General features: G+C 37.2%; 2 protein-coding genes across 2 annotated transcripts; both read left to right on the forward strand.

Moving 5' to 3' along the window:
• The first annotated feature begins 1,994 nt into the window (after positions 1-1,994).
• Positions 1,995-2,939, forward strand: LOC150053223 (olfactory receptor 5P76-like). The gene has a single exon (XM_090349266.1). The coding sequence runs from the start codon at positions 1,995-1,997 to the stop codon at positions 2,937-2,939; it is 945 nt and encodes a 314-aa protein (XP_090205392.1).
• Positions 2,940-11,598: 8,659 nt separating this feature from the next.
• On the forward strand, positions 11,599-12,543 carry LOC150053224 (olfactory receptor 5P76-like). The gene has a single exon (XM_090348972.1). It carries the CDS (start codon positions 11,599-11,601, stop codon positions 12,541-12,543), a length of 945 nt encoding a protein of 314 aa, XP_090205098.1.
• The last annotated feature ends 8,316 nt before the right edge of the window (positions 12,544-20,859 follow it).

Raw genomic sequence — 20,859 nt, forward strand, 5'->3', positions numbered from 1 at the left:
GAATTGCTCACTATCCACTGAAGAACCTCATAATGTTCCATGAGGCTTTTGAATTCCTGGCTGAATCTCCAGCTTCATTGGGGATTATAATACCCAAGGGAGAACAAAAAATATATTTCAAGCTATATGGTCATTGTGCCTTTGTGCTGTTCCTAAAAGATGAGAATGTGTTCTCATTCTAAGAGGTAGGAGTTTGGTTTGCATAAAACTGTTTTTCTCTCAACAGAAACTCACATGATCTTCTCACTACCCAAACTTGACACTCTGATCAAATGCTAGTTTTGAGATGCTTTGTCTTGTGTTGATATTTAAAATTAATTTGATGATTTGCATGGAATGGTATAGACATCTTTTCATAAATACCTACTCATAAAATTGATTTTTAGAAGGTCAAGCATGGTGTGTAAAATGTTTGGTATATATATTCAGCAGATTTGGAGTTAAGGTTCAATACAGCCACAAGCTCGGAAATCCTTCTTAGAGTTTTTAGTGTATATTTTATACAAATATACATTATGTTCAAACTGCTTCATGTTTAAAATTGCCACTGAGAAATTATTATCATAACCAAAAGTTATTTGTTTTATTTGAGTGAACATACTTTGTATTGCTTGATACTAATATTTCCCCCCAGTGATTGCATTGGAATTTCAGTGTATTTGGTAAAAAGAAAATCACTAAGTTCAAATATATAAAAATTTTCAACAAACTTTAACAATTCAGTGAAACAATCAGCAATCTTTATAGCCCTAATTTAGAACATTTATCAGAAATACTTTTATATTCAGCAGATGACTACTTGACATGTCAAACAATCTAGGCATTTCTATCATATGTTGGCATTAAGAAGTTTAAACAAATATGTTCTCTGTTTATTTCTGGGTGTAATGTACTTGGTGCCTACTACAAGTTAATTTAATTATTGGAGGGTATCAAAGTTACATATCTGAGTCTGGCACTTACCCAAATACAAATATGTAACTTGAATATGTAGATAGTTATATAATCAAACAAGTTACTTAGTATTCTTTTAGTCTTTATAAGTCAATTCTACATGATAAAAAATATAATATCATCTGATGCCAGTGGCTCAGGCCTGTAATCCTAGCTACTTAGGTTAAGATCTGAGGATCAAGGTTCAAAGTCAAAACAGGCAGCAAAATTCAAGATACTCTTTTATTGATAGTCCTGAGCCTTAACTCAGAGATTGAGCACTGTCCTTGTACTTTTTCAAGGGTAGGTTCTATCACTTGAGACACAGCACCACTTCCGGCTTTTTCTATGTATGTGGTACCAGGAAATCAAGCCCAGGTATTCATGTATGCTAGGCAAGCACTCTACCACTAGGCCAAATTTCCAGCCAATATTGTGTCCTAAGATATTCTTGTCTCTGCTTACACACCAAAAAGCAAGGAGTACAACTATGGCTCAATTGTTAGAGCCTTGAGTTTAAAAAGCTTAGGGGCAATGCCTGGGACTGGCATACATATGAAAAGAAATACCTTTTTTGGAACCTGTAATAATCTATGTGTGTAATATACAGTTCAATAGGTATATAAGCTTTAGTTGCCTGTTAAGAATTTGGCAAACAGGTATGTATGCATATGTATGTATATTTGTCCAGTGTGTGAATATATATTGACTGCTATCTGAGGTTTCCTTGCAATTACTTATTTATGTTATTTTTTTAACAGTAATCTCCGTCCTCCATGTAGTTTTATTCATCTGTTTTGAATTTTTATTTTCCTTTAAATCCACATGTTATGTAGATTTAAGGAGATGGAAATATGAAAGGAAAGATAGTATAGAATTGAATTTTGAGGGTGATTTTGATAAAATCAATTTTAAAATTATAGATGTACATGTCTACTAGTACTTGAATGTGCTCATGATGACATTCAATACGCAATAAGAAAAATAAAATCCTTGTGTTTATAAATTTTTGATGTAATCTATTTATCCTAGAATTGTTCTGGAAGCAGCTCCATGGTCTGATGGATTCCCTGGGGGATGGGAACCACACTGCAGTCACAGAGTTCATTCTGCTGGGCTTAACACATGATCCAGTCCTTCGAGTCTTCCTCTTCATCATCATCCTCTGCATCTACCTGGTGACCATATGTGGAAATCTCTGCACAATCCTGCTCATCAGAGTCTCCTCTCAGCTCCACCACCCCATGTACTTTTTCCTCAGCAATTTAGCTTTTGCTGACATGATCTTTTCATCCTCTGTCACACCCAACATGCTGGTTAACTTCCTGGTGGACAAAAACAGAATCTCCTATCATGGATGTTGCATTCAGCTGGATACAGTTTTTTTCTTTGGGCCAGTTGAATGCTTTCTTCTGGCTGCCATGGCCTACGATCGCTTTGTGGCCATCTGCAACCCACTGCTCTATTCAACCAAAATGTCCACACAAGTCTGTGTGCAGTTACTTATAGTGGCTTACACCTGCGGTTGTTTTAATGCTTCATCCTATACTGTTTCTTTCTTTTCTTTAGTGTTCTGTGGACACAATACTGTCAATCATTTCTTCTGTGATTTTGCTCCTCTACGTGAGGTTGCCTGTTCTGAAGACAGTGTCCTCATACTTCTTTCCACATGTACTGCTGGCTTCATCCTCTTGTTCACAGTGATTGTCATAGCCGTGTCCTACATCTATATCCTCATCACCATCCTGAAGATGCGCTCCACCGAGGGCCGCCACAAGGCCTTCTCCACCTGCACCTCCCACCTCACAGCAGTTGCTCTCTTGTACGGGACAGTTATGTTCATTTATATGATGCCCAAGTCCAGCTACTCCACTGACCAAAACAAGGTGATATCTGTGTTCTACATGGTGGTGATCCCCATGTTGAACCCCCTCATCTACAGCCTCAGGAATAATGAGATTAAGGAGGCTATAAAGAGGCAGTTGTGGAGGAAAGTGTTTCTTTAATGAGACATTACTTTGTACATGTTCTTATTGCAAGGGCATTGCAAAGAAGTCATATATCATCATTCTCATAGTTATCGTTGAGTAATCATACAGTGGAGGTACCATTGTACAAAGCAGTACATAAATATTATATGTCTTATTCAATGTCATTCTGACATTAGTCATTAGTGAATGTGATGATTTTTCAGTTAACGCAGGGGTTAAGTGTTTGAGTTACTAATTCAGAGTGAAGGCTATAACTCATATCCACAAGGTTATGTGTCTAGAAAACCATATATATATATATATATATATAAACAGGAACATAAATTTTGTTACATTTGACAAAATTGTATTCATACCTTTATTTTTTTTTCAAGACCAGGAGTGTGGCCTAATTGTAGATGCTTGCCTAACGTGCACAAAGCTCTGGGTCTGATTTCTTCATTCCACAACACAGAAAAAGCCAGAAGTGGCATTATGGCTCAAATGGTAGAGCGCTAGGCTTGAAAGAGCCCAATGACAGTGCCCATGCTCTGAGTTCAAACCCAGGGCTGGCTCAAAATAATGAAACATGCAAATTTTTTCAATGGCATCTCTTAGTGAAGTTGTACCTTGCTGTGACTTGGTTCTTAAATATTTTCTAAGGTGAGTATTTGTTGATGCCTTGATCTGTAGTATAGTGCTATTTGGAGATGGTGGAAACAACAAGATATTGAGTCTAGTGAGGGGTATCTCATGGGGAAAGGAACCCCAATCTCTGCCTCTCTGTTTAGTTTTCTGACCATCTTTTTAATAGCTTTACTCTGTGTGGCAGCATGCTGTGTTATCAAGAGACACAGTAAGGCAGCCATTGCATTACTTACTGAAACTTCCAAAAGTATGTGCCCAGGCAAATCTTATATGCATAGGATTTCATATAGTAGCTGTTTTTTTTTTTTGCAGTAACAGAAAGTTAACTGGAGTTTATCCTATGTTGTATTCATTTCATGGCCAGATTTTTGTTACCATTCCTTGTAGAATTTGGATCCATAGTGCATTCAATCTGTAAATCAACTTTTGGAGAATAGAACTTTTGCTTCAATGATTGTGGTTTTCCAGTTTTTAATATGGTATTGAAAATAGTATCTCTTTCTACTTAAATAGGTATACTTTAATGTATCTTTAAATTTTTTTAGTAAGTACATCTTGCCTCATATTCAGAAATGTATTTCCAAATATTTTGACACACTTTAAATTCATTTTTATTACACTCCAAACAACACACTTTATACTCATTGAATAGTTTCTAGCACATAAACATGATATTTGTATATGTTCACTTTTTATCCTGTTGTCTTTCTGGATGGGTATGTATGTATGTATGTATGTATGTATGTATGTATGTGTGTGTGTATGTATGTATGTATGTGTGTATGTATGTGTGTGTGTATGTTTGTATGTATGTATTTTATAAATGTCTTAGAACTTATTGGGGGAGAACTAGTTAGAAATGGAGAATTTTCCTTATTGTTTTATCTCTGATTTTACATTTGTTTTCATTACCTTATTCAATAGCTGAGACTTTAGTGTAACTTTGCATAAAATGTATTGTTGCTGATGGCTTTCCAAGAAGGTTTAACATTCAGAAGGGGAAGCATGGAACTGCTGCCCTTGTGGGTAGTAGAAAAATGACATTTAGCTGGGATCTCAATCCCTCACCATAAGTCTTTTGAACTAAGTTCTGTTCTTTCCTCAGAAAAATGAAGATAATGAAAGCTCTTAAAACCTTTGTTGGGTAAAATTCCTCGCATGGGAGTTGATCATGTTAGCTCTGAAGGAATATTGGTTCTTAGAATTATATTGATTGTAAACCGTGGACTCAAATGGTCCTGCAGGAATTTAGATTCTTTGATGAGGAGTAGTGAAAGAACAGGGGTCAATCAGTCTTTAGGTGGAAGATTCTCCTTTCTACCACAATCTGTATTCTCAACCCAGCAATTATTTTTTTTAAATAATGCAGTTCTTACGTGCCCAGGTGTGACACTTTCTTAGCTGGAAGGTTAAATTTGGACTATCATTGATGTTTTTCTGTCGGGGATTTTAGTTCTTCGTCCCTCCAGACCTGCAGGAGGGTTAGAGAGAACACGCCCAGACCAGGATGAGCTGAGTTAGTAAAGGGTCAACTGATGGCACCCCAGCCCTCCCTCATCAGAGGACAATCAGATGCACCAGGGAGACCTGTCAAGGCAAGAACTCATTTATTGAGGAAGTACATTTAGCTAATATAGGATGTAGGAGCCAATCATCAGAAAGGTGGGCAGGGCATGGGGAGGTAGGTCAAGAAGGGGAATCAGGTGCTATCTGAGAGGGCGGAAGTGTTCGGGGTCAATCCCAGAGGTAGCCTTACTTTACATCACAATCCACATCTAAGCCGTCCAACCAGGTGACGGGCAGGTTGGGTCCCAAAACCAGGGAATGGGCACTGGGCCATGAGGTTGGCCTCTTTTTCTACAGCATAGGTTTCCATTTCCCTGATGTGATGTGCCCCACATCTCCCCCTTTTTTGTTTTATTAAGCAGGTGCTTGCCTTACTTGAGAGTGTGCCTGTCTTAGGTTGTCCCCCTCTGAGGACCTTACCGGTCACTGACTACCACTCTAGCTCTTCAGGCAATTCACCTGTAGGGTTGGCAGACCCAAATGGAGATTTTAAATAGGGGGGATGGCCAACGTCAGCAAAGGAAACCCTTCTATACACCTGTACATCGTGGTAAGGGCCGGGGCCAACCTCATAGGGTTCCCAGTCTGCCATCTCATAGCACAGCACATTGTTGTCTGACCACCATTAGCTGAACAGCTTTAACCTGATCTCTAAGAAACTGAAGGAGCTTATTGATTACACAAGATATGAATGTGAGTACAAGGATCACTGCAACCAAGGGGCCTATGCAGGAGACAGGGTAAGGGAGCCAACCATTTAGTCCAGTCCATAGATAGTTTGCACTGAGTTCATTTTGGTGGCGTTTGAGAATCTCTTGCAGCCTTTTTAAGCAGATCAAGGCCTCAACGCTTTGGGAGGACTACTGCAGCCAGGGAATCAAGTTGAGATTGTAGGTCCAAACTAGTGTCTTTATGGGTGGTGTGGATAATGATGCCCAGGATGAGGAGAAGGAGGAGACTGAGGAATCCAACCACAGCTAAGCAGAGCATCCAATATGGTCTCCTCCTTCCTGTGAATGAGTGGGAGAAGGAAAATCGTACCTCAAAAGGGGGTGCTCTTGGGTAATTATTTTTTAGTTTGCTGACAATATTTTAAATCCCTAGGCAGTATCCAAATTGGGTTTGGTTTTCCCACTGGGAAGACACATCCAAATCCTCTCCCCACACTAATGAGGGGATCAGGGCCTCTCCATGATCCAGTAAGAGGATCTCTCCAACGAACTTTAACCTTTAAATAAGGTGTCTGATTAGACCAATGTCTCTGAAAGTCAGAGACTAAACAAAATGTTCAGTGTAAGCATGGCTGTCCTCAATTGATCATGGGATTGCCTCCCCCTTTTTATTTCATTAGTTGGTATTTTTAGGGTCTTATTATGTCTCTCAATTATAGCATGTCCCCTGGGATTATATGGTATCCCAGTGCTATGTCTAATATTCCAAGTCTGAAAAAAATTTTGTAATGATTTGCTCATAAAACAAGGCCCATTATCCATTTTAACCTGTAGGGGTAAACCCAAGATAGCAAAACACTGCAAAAAATGGCTTTCAGCGTGTTGGGCTCTTTAACCGGAATGTGCAGTAGCCCAACAAGCATGTGAATGAGTATAAACATAAATACGTATTTTAATTTCCCAAAGGATGCATAGTGGGTTACATAAGTCTGCCAGATAACGTTTGGTTTAAGGCCCCAGGGATTGACCCCAGGGGATTATAGAGGTGGGACTTGTAAAAATGGCATGCATGATTTACATGTCCTCATGATCTTTTATAAGTCCTTTATAGGGACCAGGGGAATCTCTGATGCAACCCTCTCCAATTTAAGTGAGTCAGTTCATGTTGCAGGGATCTGACTTGAATCATTAGGGGGCAAGTTTAAAAAATACTAAAAACATCACCTACTTTACCATTAGATTTCCAGTGTCAGTCTGTAAGGAAGCAGGACAAAGTTGGTCCACTCAGTACATCTGACCAGGTTTAGATGAGCAGCCTTTGTACCAGCTTATCTTACCCATAGTTGCACCTTTGCCCCTCAAAGATGGTCACACAGGACTATCTTAAGTTCTCTCAGTCTTTTCTCTTGGCATTTGATTCCCTAAACAGTTTTAAGAGACAGGCAGGCAAAGCTTCTGACCCTGATAAACAAATTTACATTTAAATTTTGATACTTACCTCCAAACTTTAACTCAAGGAAGTAAATTCCAAATACCCTAATGCCTCTGGACTAAACAAGATACAATGTTTACAAGGTAAACAGCTCTATTCATCATAATACTAAGATTTTTTTGATTAAAGAATTTATTAACGTTGATTTTTTTTACATCATATTTTAAATGACAAGTTTAACAAACAAGTCTTCAAGGAGGGAATCTGTATTCACAATCACTGGGACTTAGTATTTAGGACTTAATCAAAATTAGGCTAAGGGTTTGTATATCATACAAACATACTAATTTATGAAATAAAACATTCTATAGAGTCATAGGTTTTTTGTCTATATAGTTATGTTTATATTTCCATTACCATGTCCAGCCACTCTACATGCACAAATAATCAGACGCATGTTGATATTCCAACCTTGGGTGTTTGGACATCTTTATTTGACACTGTTTTGGGATTTGGTAGAGGTCGGCAGGATTGATAGGCTTGGGTTTGTTTTTATCTGTTATAATGGTCATATGTCTATATTGTTTGTGTAAAATAATACAAAGTCAACGCAGACAGCGAAGTCTGGCTTGCTTAAATTGACAGCTGGTAGTCAGAGTCGGTAAGTCCCAGCAGTTAGCCTATCAACCTAAAACAGGAACGAAGTAAGGAGTACTCGATCCCATGATGGGTAAGAAGACTAACAAGCTTGGAGACACCTAAGACAGGCACAGTCCATCTGATACGAGGGTAGCCCGACTTATCCTAGGTCTTTTTCTTTTTTCTTTCTTTCTTTTTTTTTTCTTTTCTAAAATTAAAAAAAGGGGAGATGTTGGAGACCATTGCTTTCAGGTACTGAGGAAGTAAGATTATAAGATGGCACCTGGCAGCTCGCCAATGAGTCAGTACTTGCTGACCATGAAGTTTCTTTGCATTTGTTGATTTGTTTCTTTCATGCTCATGGGTAGAGTGTGATTGCTAGATTTTTTCCAGGTTTGTTTGCTGCTTGTGCGGATGACTTTTATTGTGATTGGCTGCTTAAGGATAGAAATAGTGTAGGATTTTCGGGGAAGAGGAGAAAGGCAGAGAGAAGGAGAAAGGCAGAGAGGAGGGGAAAGGTAGACAGAAGGAGAAAGGCAGAGAGAAGGAGAGAAGCTGAGAGAAAGAGAAAAGGAGTGAGAAATAAAAACCTCTGCTTGAGATCTGCAATAGAGCAAAACCTTGATATATAAGGCCATATAGTATGAAGCTAATTGAAAGGACCTCCAGGATATTGAAACAAAAGCCATATAATGAATGATTGTTGTCCTTAATGTACTATGTTGTCTCTCATCTCCTTTGCTGTCCCTTGGTTATCTCATATTGGTATAGTATTTCACTTTGTTATCTGATATATTGAATTTATTTGTATTTGGTTATTTGAAATTTGATAGGGAAGGGGGGAAAACCAAGATGGGGGGTGGGTGGTGGGTGGGGGGGAGGGTGATGGGTACCAAGACATGTGAAAGGGTATCAATGTATGTGAATTAATGCACCTTCTATCTGGCAAATATCATGTAACCTTTTTATTAATTACAATAAAAATTATAAAAAAAGAATAAACAGTTATAAAATTTAAAAAAACCAAACAAACATAAAAAAAAACCTCTGCTTGCAGCTATTTGAGTCTGTGATCATTTCCAGTCCACTGCAGAAGTGACACGACATTAAGGCAGGCAGCGACAGTTATCCCTTTCTACCTCACTTTATAATAACAGTGAAATGGTTTTTAAAAAGATGATAAAAATTGCAAGCCTTGAGCTTCATGTGGGTTGATCAAGAAACAAGATTATCTCAGCGTGATTCAGTATGCAAATAGTTAATCCAAACTTCCCCTAGTTCCATCAAACAATGTGAAAATTACAACCAGAAAATAAGATATACACTGAAGCAAAGGGAAGGAACAACCAAGACAATGAAGCTTTAAGTTTAGGAAATTTTTAAGTTAGTTTTTACAGACCCTAATATTAATTAGATTAAAGAGGAAAACAATGGTTGAAACCATATGTTAGTCTCGGATACCCCATTATTAGGTGGTTGTTAGCATTCTGTACACCGGATTTGGGGGCTCAAAAGCTGTCACCATGCTTCACAATGCCTATTCCAAGAAATGTCTTTTGGAATACTACAAGAAAAAGAGACAGGAAATCAAGTGGCTCATGAACAACCGAATGGAATGGTTAAAGATAATGCTAGGTTTAATACCTTAAGTTTAGCACTATTTCTTAGTTATACATATCAAGGTATTTATGATTCCTATGACTCTGTGAGGGTATTTGTCTAATTATACTGTCTAGTAAATGTTAAGCAAAGGTAATAGGTCTATACCTGAAGAACTAGATAGAAATGAATAAATTGACCACTAGAGAATTGGTAACATCTTGAAAGATCAGTTTTGTTATGAGAATTGAATTGCTCACAATCTACTGAAGAACCTCATAATGTTCCATGATGCTTTTGAATTCCTAGGTGAATCTCCAGCTTCACTGGGGATTTATACCCAAAGGAGAACAAAAAACATATTTCAAGCTATAAGGTCATTGTGACTTTGTGCTGTTATTCAAGGTCAGAATGTGTTCTCATTCTAAGAGGTAGGAGTTTGGTTTGTATAAAACTTTCTTCACTTGACAGAAAGTCACATGATCTTAGCATTACCCTAACTTGACACTCTGACAAAATGCTAGCTTTGAGATGCTTTGGCTTGTGTTGATATTTAAAATTAATTAGATGATTTGCATGGAAAGGTATAGAAATCTTTGCATAAATACCTGTTCATAAATCTGATTTTTAACGTGTCAAGCATGGGGTGCAAAATGTTCAAAAGATTTACAGTTCAGGTTCAATACAGCCACAAGCTCAGAAATCCTTCTTAGACTTTTTTGTTTGTATTTTATACAAATATACATCATGTTCAAGGTGACTGCTCCATGTATAAAATTGCCACTAAGAAATCATTATTATAGCAGATTTGTTTTATTTGAATGAGCATACTTTGTATTGCTTGATACTAATGTTCTCTCCCCCCAGTGATTGCATTGGAATTTCAATGTATTTGCTAAAACACAATTACTCAGTTCAAATATATAAAAATTCCCAGCAACCTTTAACAATTCAGTGAAACAATAAGTAATCTTTATAGCACTAATTTAGAACATTTACCTGCTATCAGAAATACTTTTATTACTTCCTAGAAAGCGTGATATTCAGCTGATGACTACTTGACATGTCAAACAATCTCGGCATTTCTATCATATGCTGGCATTAAGAAGTTTAAATAAATATGTTCTCTGTTTATTTCTGGGTGTATTGAACTTGATGCTTACTACAATTTAATTTTATTATGGCATGGTATCAATGTTACCCAAAACTAATATGTAATTTGAATACGTAGATTATTATATAATCAAACTAGTTACTTAGTATTCTTTTACCCCTTAAAAGTCTTTCTACATGATAAAGAATATAATATCATCTGGTGTCAATGGCCCAGGCCTAATCCTAGCTACTCCAACTATGATCTGAGCATCAAGTTTCACAGTCAGTACAGGCAGCAACATTCAAGATATTCTTTTTTGATAGTCCTGAGCTTGAACTCAGAGCTTGAGCACTGTCCTTGGACTTTTTCAAGGCTAGGCTCGATCACTTGAGACACCACTTCTAGCTTTTTCTATGTATGGGGTACCAGGAAAGCAAGCCCAGGTCTTCATGCATGCTAGGCAAGCACTATACCACTAGGCCAAACTTACAGCCAATATTGTCTTTCTTTTTCTTTTTTTGCCCCAAGATATTCTTGTCTCTGCTTACCCACCAAAAAGCAGAACATATAATAATCTATGTGTGTAATATACAGTTCAATAGGTATATAATTTTTAGTTGCCTGTTAAGAATTTAGCAAGCACATATGTATGCATATGTATGTACAGTTATCCAGTATGTAAATATATATCAACTGCTATCTGAGCTTTTCTTGCAATAACCTATTTATGTTATTTTATAACAATATACTTCATCCATCATATGGTTCTATTCATCTATTTTGAATTTTAATTTTCCTTTAAAACCACATGTTACATAGATTTAAGGAGATGGAAATATGAAAGGAAAGACAGTATAGAATTGAATTTTGAGGGTGATTTTGTTAAAATCACTTTTAAAATTATAGATGTGAATGTATACTAGTACTTGAATATGCTGATGTTGATATTCAATATGCAATAAGAAAAATGAAATCATTGTGTTTATAAATTTTTGATGTAATCTATTTATCCTAGAATTGTTCTGGCAACAGCTCCATGGTCTGATGGATTCCCTGGGGGATGGGAACCACACTGCAGTGACAGAGTTCATTCTGGTGGGCTTAACACATGATCCAGTCCTTCGAGTCTTCCTCTTCATCATCATCCTCTGCATTTACCTGGTGACCATATGTGGAAATCTCTGCACAATCCTGCTCATCAGAGTCTCCACTCAGCTCCACCACCCCATGTACTTTTTCCTCAGCCATTTAGCTTTTGCTGACATGATCTTTTCATCCTCTGTCACACCCAACATGCTGGTTAACTTCCTGGTGGACAAAAACAGAATCTCCTATCATGGATGTGGCATTCAGCTGGATACAGTTTTTTTCTTTGGGCCAGTTGAATGTTTTCTTCTGGCTGCCATGGCCTACGATCGCTTTGTGGCCATCTGCAACCCACTGCTCTATTCAACCAAAATGTCCACACAAGTCTGTGTGCAGTTACTTATAGTGGCTTACACCTGCAGTTGTTTTAATGCTTCATCCTATACTGCTTCTTTCTTTGCTTTAGTGTTCTGTGGACGCAATACTGTCAATCATTTCTTCTGTGATTTTGCTCCTCTACGTGAGGTTGCCTGTTCTGAAGACAGTGTCCTCATACTTCTTTCCACATTTACTAGTGGCTCCGTCCTGGTTTTTACAGTGATTGTGATAGCCGTGTCCTACATCTACATCCTCATCACCATCCTGAAGATGCGCTCCACCGAGGGCCGCCACAAGGCCTTCTCCACCTGCACCTCCCACCTCACAGCAGTTGCTCTCTTCTATGGGACAGTTATGTTTATTTATATGATGCCCAAATCCAGCTACTCCACTGACCAGAACAAGGTGATATCTGTGTTCTACATGGTGGTGATCCCCATGTTGAACCCCCTCATCTACAGCCTCAGGAATAATGAGATTAAGGGGGCTCTGAAGAGACAGGTGGGGAGGAAAATGTTTCCTTAATGAGACATTACTTTGTACATGTTCTTATCGCAAGTGCATTCTATAGGTGTCATATAAAAAGGAAGTTGAGTATCTGGTTATCATCATTCTTATCATCTTTAAGTAGTCATACAGTGGAGTTAACATTGGACAAAGTTGTCCAAAAGTACAACATGTCTTGTTCAATGTCATATCTGTTTTGAATTCTGTCCATTAGTGAATGTGATGATTTTTTCAGTTAGCACATGTGTTATGTATTTGAGTAAGTTACACTAGTGAAGGTTATGTCTCATATTCAGAAGGCTATGAGTCAAGAACACAATGTATTTACAATCAGGAATGTAAATTATGTTTCATTAGATGAAATTGTATTTATACATGAAATTTTTTTTTTCAGGCCAGGAGTGTGGCCTAATTGTAGCCTGCTTGCCTAGCCTGCACAAGGCCCAATGTTTGATTTCTTGGTACCACAAGACAGAAAAAGCCAGAAGTGGCACTATGGCTCAAATGGTAGAGCGCTAGGCTTCAAAGAGTCCAAAGACAGTGCCAGGGTCTGAGTTCAAGCCTAGCATAAATAAGGAAATGGGCAAATTTTTTTCAATGTCATGTCTTAGTGAAGTTGGACTTTGCTGTCACTTTGTTCTTAAATATTGCCAAAGGTGGGTATTTATTAAAGTGTTGGTTCCCAGTACAGTGCTATTTGGAGATGGTGGAAACATCAAGAGATTGAGTCTAGTGAGGGGTATCTCATGGGCAATGGTTCCCCAATCTCTGCCTTTCCTGTTTAGTTTTCTGACCATCATGTGAATAGCTTTACTCTACCATGTGTGACAGCATGCTATGTTATCAAGAGCCTCAGGAAGACAGCCATTAGATTACCTATGGAAACTTCCAAAATTATGTGCCCAAGCATATCTGATATGCATGAGATTTCATATATCAGCTGCTTTATTTTACAGTAACAGAAAGTTAACTGGAGTTTATCCTATGCTGTATTTATTTCATCGACAGATTATTGTTACCATTCCTTGTAGCATTTGGATCCATAGTGCATTGAATCTGTAAATCATCTTTTGGAGAATAGAATTTTGCTTTAATGATTCTGTGTTTTCCAATTTTTAATATGGTATTGAAAATACTATCTCTTTCTACTTAAATAGGTTTACGTTAATTTATCTTTAAATCCTTTTAGTAAATACATCTTGCCTTCTATTCAGAAATGTGATTTCCAAATATTTTGACACACTTTTAATTCACTTTTATTACAATCCAAACACACTTTTATTCTTTGAATAGTTACTACTATATAAACATGATATTTGTTTATATTCATTTTTTATCCTGTTGTCTTTCTGGATGCGTAAGTATGCATGTATGTATATATTTTATAAATTTCTTTGAACTTATTGGGGGAGAACTAGTTAGAAATGGAGAATTTTCGTTATTGTTTTATCTCTGGTTTTACATTTGTTTCCATTACCTTATTCAATTACTGAGACTTCAGTATAACTTTGCTTAAATTGCATTGTTGCTGATGGCTTCCCAGAAGGTTTAACGTTCAAAGCGGGAAGTATGTAACTTGAGCCCTTGTAGGTAGCAGAAAAAGGACATTTAGCTGGGATCTCAATCCCTCAGCATAAGTCTTCTGAACTCTTCAAGTTCTGTTCTTTCCTCAGAAAAATGAAGATAATGAAAGCACTTAAAACTTTGCTTAAAACTAGCATAGGAGTTGATAATGTCAGCTCTGAAGGAATACTGGTTCTTACATAAATAGTGATTATAAACCCATAGCCTCAAATGGTCCTTCAGGAATTTAGATTCTTTGATGAGGAGTAGTGAAGGAACAGGGGTCAATCAGTCTTTGGGTGGAGGTTCTGCTTTCTACCACAATCTTCATACTCAACACAGCAAGTATTTTTTTAAATAATGCAATTCATGTGTCCCTAGGTCTGACACTTTCTTATCTGGAAGGTTAAATTTGTACAGGTTTTTCAATTTTGTAAGACTCTCATTGATGTTTTTCCTTCTGATATTACGCATGCCTTGATTCATTTTGTTATTCACAGTGGAGTTTTACATGGAATTCTACCTTTTACAAATCACAGCATATCTTACTGATACCATTGCAAGACATTTAGCAAGAAACACAATTTATGCCTGAAAATTAGGATTTCTTACTGGTGAGTCATAAATTCTCTTCATAAGTAATATTTACCTATAAGACAATTGTTATTAAACCATCTTAAAGAAAGATTCTAGAAATAGGTATGAACATTTACATAGAAACAAAAGAACAAACTGATTATAAGAGAAACTGAGAAATTCGAGTTTTGGTGGCACTGGCATTTGAACTCCTGCATGCTAGTCTGGTGCATTATCAGTTCTTCCATCTCTTGTCCTTTGTTGGCTATTTTTCACACAGGGTCTTTGAGAGGGTTGAGAGCTAGCTCTCTTTAAGTTGTCATGGCATGTGATCCATTTGTGGCCATCTGCAATTTACTGCTGTATTTGAATAAATGTTCGCACAAGTCTGTATCCAGCTATTTGTAGTAATTTCTATAGGTAGTTTTCTGAAAGAGTCTCCATTTATCCTTTCCTTGTTTTCTTTAGTTTTCAAATAGCATCTGGAAACATCATTTTGCGGATAGGACCAAAGGCATTTTTTTTTTTTTGGAGAGAGAGATGGGCGTCAAAAGTATTTATTAGGGATCAAAATCCATAATTAAGTTAAACAATGTAAGAATAGTAATGAAGCCTCAAGGAGCATGATGGGAAACTTAGGTAAGAAATGTGCACCAGGACTGGGAGTGTGGCATAGCAGCAGAGTGCTTGCCTATCATGCACAAAGTCCTGGGTTTGATTCCTTGGTAGATCATACACAGAAAAGGGTGAGAATGGAGCTGTGACTCAAGTGGTAGAGTGCTAGTCTAGAGAAAGTTCAAGGACAGTGCCCAGACCTGAGTTCAAACCCCAGTACTTGCAGAAAATAATATGCCCCATAGCAATTCTGTCTAGCCACATAATCAATGTGTCTTAGGCTGTGGCTCCTCCCTTCCAGTCATGGGATTGGGTTGGCTCAGGGAAGTCTAAGCATGAGTGAGACAGCATCTCTGCCACTGAGACTGAATTTGCACTGACTATCTGATGATTCCATGCATGAGATTCGGAATATTGACTCCTTCTTTGGAGATGACCACAAGGTGTATCTCCACACCTCTCACACACATGGTGTACTACCCTGATAGAAGACTTCTTGTCTTTAGAAGGAAATATAAAATTCTATAAAGTGCTTTCTTTACAAGGTATTGAAGGATGAAGCCCTTTATTCAGCATATCATTCTGATGACCTGGATTTTACCCAGATATCTTGGGTAAGCTCTGCTTGGGCTGTGTGACATAGCCTTGTACATTCATGGATTGTACACAATGTATTTTGAAGAAATTCTGCTTGCTTCCCATTCTTTACAAGACCATATGCCCATGGTGTCTGGCTCTTCAACTCACCCAGTGACCCATCCCAGGATGCAGGGTGCCTTGCTCCCCTCCTGAATCACATCTCCCCCCCATCTTTCCAGGGACTACCACTGACCTTCCATGTTGTGCAATTATTGCTTCCACAGAGAGAGCACACTGTTCTCTCACCAGTCTGCCTAAACCCCTGGGACTCTGCATCTTCTCTGTGTAACTTTACCATGTCCCGCCTCCATCTTTCTGTTTCAAATTTCTATATTGTTATTAAAATGAGAAGTACAGAGAAGTTACTGTTGTGTAAGTCAGGTCATGGGTCCACTTCTTTTTGGGCAATGTCATCCAGCTTTTATCTTTCATGTGTTTATTTTGTTCTTTCAATTACACAAATACTATGCTGAGTTACTAGATATATATTGAGTGTTCTAGGCTAATAGTTTAACAAATGACAGTGAAAACTGGAATTTTGGTTCTAGTACAGGATCCAAATATTAAAACATTAAAACAATCCTATAGACCGTGAGAAGAGAATGAGTTCTGTGCAGAAGGAATAACCAAAGCCACGTGTTGATGTTGACTGCAAGCCCTCAGGAGCCAAAGGGCGCCTGGACCACCCACCTGGAGAAAGTGGGACGTGTCTCAGAACACCATTGGCTGACATTCGTCCCCATTGGATGATGTGACTGCAAACTCTCAATCTCTATTTAGCAACACATTTTGTGGAATAAAGATCAGACCTGTGACAAGAGTCATGGTCTCCTGTGTCGTATTATTCCGGGGCCCTGTCGCCATCTTACCCCGCCACTTGGGCATCCCTCACCTTGTGATGATAGATATTGACAAGCTAACAAGTTGTGGTATTTGTACACAATGGAATTCTATGCTGCTGTCAGAAAAAACGACATCGACCCATTTGTTAGGAAATGGAAAGACTTAGAAAAAATCATATTAAATGAAGTAAGCCAGACTCAAAGGAACTTAGGCTCAATGGTTTCCCTCATTTGTCATAATCAGTAGAAACCTTGGGCTCTACTAGCAGAGTTCTGCAATAGAGCAAAACCTTGATAAGGCCATATAATATGAAGCTAATTGAAAGGACCTCCAGGATATTGAAACAAAAGCCATATAACGAATGATTGTTGTCCTTAATGTACTATGTTATCTCTCATCTCCTTTGCTGTCCCTTGGGTATCTCATATTGTTACAGTATCTCACTTTGTTATCTGATATATTGAATTTATTTGTATTTGGTTATTTGAAATTTGATAGGGAAGGGGAGAAAACCAAGAGGGGGGGTGGGTACTGGGGGGGAGGGTAATGGGTACCAAGACATGTGAAAGGGTATCAATGTATGTGAATTAATGCACCTTCTATCTGGCAAATATCATGTAACCCTTCTATTAATTACAATAAAAATATAAAAAAAATAAAATTAAAATTAAAAAAAATGTTATGAAGGAGGGCTATGGATTTTATGTTCTTTTCATATAATAGGGAAAACAGAAACAAGTAGAGTCCTGTCTGGTTAATGCTTCTCACCTGTATCCAGAGAATGAAATTGTAGAATAAGGAAAGTGTGAAGAAACAGATGAGATAAGAAACATGAGGAAATATTCAACATTCCTGGCCATAAAAGCAAATGGAAATCAAAACAACTCTGAGATTCTATCTCATCCTACTTAGATTGATTTACATTAACAAATGGTGGTTGATATGTGGGAAAAAGAAACCCTACTACAGTGTTGGAGTGATTGTAAACTAGCATAAGCACTATAGACAGCAGTCTGGAGGTTCCTCAAGAAATTAAACAATAAGTTTTCCCTATGGCCCAGCCATACCAGTCCTGGCATCTACCTAGAACCTCATAAGCTGGGATATCATAAAAATCCTAGTACATTTATGCACATTGCTGCACTATTCACAATAACTGTGTTGTGGAAACAGAGCCCAAATGTCCTACAATAAATGAATGGATCAATGGAATTTTACACAGATATTTCAAAAATACTTGTAAGAAAATGGACATGGGACAAATCATGTTACATGAGATGAGCGAAACTCAGAGAGACAAAGGGCTCATGTTTTTTTCTCATATGTGGAAGCTAGCTGTAAAATGTACTGGGATGTGATGGATGAATTATTCAGGACACTAAGTATTTACACACAGTGAGGCCAAATGAGAACACTTTTATGGAAGCAACACAAAGGTATAAAGCCTAAATTCCTCTATTCATACAAAATAATATTTATCAAAATGCATTGCAGGAAATGGAAACAAGAGAAATTTTCTTTGTTGTTGCTTTTTTTCTTTTTGTCTTGTTTCTTCACTTATCTGTCTTTGGGACGATAAGAGGGAGGCGGAAATGAAAGCCAAAGGGTGAACAAATGCAACAGTGATATTCACTAGACGCTATGAGGAAAATGAACTACACAAATTATAAATGAGGATGGGAAGGGACAATTGGGGGACAATGAATGACATTATCCAAAAAGAAATGTACTCATTACCTGGCTTACTTAACTGTAATGCTTCTCTACCTCACTTCATAATAACAATGAAATGATTTTAAAAAAGATGATAAAAGTGTTGAGTTTCATGTGGGTTGATCAAGAAACAAGATTATCTCAGGGTGAATAAGTATGCAAATAGATAAGCCAAACTTCCCCTAGTTTCATCAAACATTGTGATAATTACTCCCGGAAAACAAGATACACACGGGAGCAAAGGAAAACAACGAACAAGATACTGAAGCTTTAAGTTCAGAAAAATTTTAAGTTAGTTATCATAGAACCTAAGATATTTTCATATATTTTTATTGTAATTATTAGAAGGGTTACATTATATTCAGCAGATAGAAAGTGCATTACTTCACATACATTGATACACTTTCTCATGTCTTGGTCCCCATTTCCCTGCCCCCCTGCCCCCCATCTTGTTTTCCCCCCTTCCCTATCCTACTTCAAATAACCAAATACACATATATAACTTATACCTGATAACCACGTGAAATAGAGTAACAATATGAGATAACGAGGGGACAGCTAAAGTGATGAAAGATAACACAGTATATTAAGGACAACAATCACTCATTACATGGGTTTTGTTTCTATATCCTGAATGTCCTTTCATTTTGTGTACAGACGCTAATTTTAATTGGATTAAAATGGAAAAGAATGGTTGAAACCATATATTAGTCTCTGATACCTAATAATTGGGAGGTTATTAGCATCCTGTATGCCGGATTTGGGTGCTCAAAAGCTGTCACCATGCCTCACAATGCCTATTGCTAGAAATGTCTTTTGGAAAAAAAGAGACAGGAAATCAAGGGGCTTGTGAATAACCATATGGAATAGTTAAAGATAAGGCTATGTTTTATACCTTAAGTTTAGCAATATTTCTTAGTCATACATATCAAGATATTTATGATTCCTATGACTCTATGAGGGTATTTGTCTAATTATACTGTCTAGAAAATGTTAAACAAAGGTCATAGGTCTATGGCTGAAGAACTAGATAGAAATGAATAAATTGACCACTAGAGAATTGGTAACATCTTGAAAGATCAGTTTTGTTATGAGAACTGAATTGCTCACTATCCACTGAAGAACCTCATAATGTTCCATGATGCTTTTGAATTCCTAGCTGAATCTCCAGCTTCATTGGGGATTTATACCCAAAGGAGAACAAAAAATATATTTCAAGCTATATGGTCATTGTGACTTTGGGCTGTTCCTAAAAGATGAGAATGTGTTCTCATTCTAAGAGGTAGGAGTTTGGTTTGCATAAAACTGTTTTTCTCTCAACAGAAACTCACACGATCTCAGCATTACCCAAACTTGACATTCTGACCAAATGCTAGCTTTGAGATGCTTTGTCTTGTGTTGATATTTAAAATTAATTTGATGATTTGCATGGAATGGTATAGACATCTTTTCATAAATCCCTGCTGATAAAATTGATTTTTAGAGGGTCAAGCATGGTGTGTAAAATGTTTGGTATATATATTCAGCAGATTTGGAGTTAAGGTTCAATACAGCCACAAGCTCAGAAATCCTTCTTAGACTTTTTAGTGTGTACTTCATACAAATATACATTATGTTCAAAGTGACTGCTTCATGTATAAAATTGCCACTGAGAAATCATTATTATAGCAGAAATTTATTTGTTTTATTTGAATGAACATATTTTGTATTGCTTGATACTCATGTTTTTCCCCCCAATGATTGCATTGGAATTTCAGTGTATTTGCTAAAACAAAGTTCCTCAATCCAAATATATAAAAATTTCCAACAAACTTTAACAATTTGGTGAAATGATAAGTAATCTTTATAGCACTAATTTAGAACATTTATCTGCTGTCAGAAATATTTTTATTACTTCTTAGAAAGGGTTATATTAGGCTGATGTCTACTTGACCTGTCAAACAATCTAGGTATTTCTATCACATGTTGCCATTAAGATGGTTAAACAAATATGTTTTCTATTTATTTCTGGGTGTATTGAACTTGGTGCTTACTGCAATTTAATTTAATTATTGCATGGTATCAAAGTTACATATCTGAGTCTGGCACTTTCCCAAATACAAATATGTAACTTGAATATGTAGCTTGTAATATAAGATACATAGTTACATAGTTACATAAGTTACAAGATATATATAGTCTATTCCACATGATAAAGAATATAATATCATCAGGTGTCAGTGGCTCCGCCCTGTAATCCTAGGTACTCAGGCTAGGATCTAAGGATCAAGGTTCAAAGTCACTACAGGGAGCAAAATTCAAGATACTCTTTTTTTTCATAGTCCTGAGCTTGAATTCAGAGCTTGACCATTTTCCTTGGGCTTTTTCAAGGCTAGGCTCGATCAC

Source organism: Megascapheus bottae, chromosome 16 (assembly GCF_031878675.1).
Source record: "Megascapheus bottae isolate mThoBot1 chromosome 16, mThoBot2.hap1, whole genome shotgun sequence".
NCBI classification, from domain to species: Eukaryota; Metazoa; Chordata; class Mammalia; order Rodentia; family Geomyidae; genus Megascapheus; species Megascapheus bottae.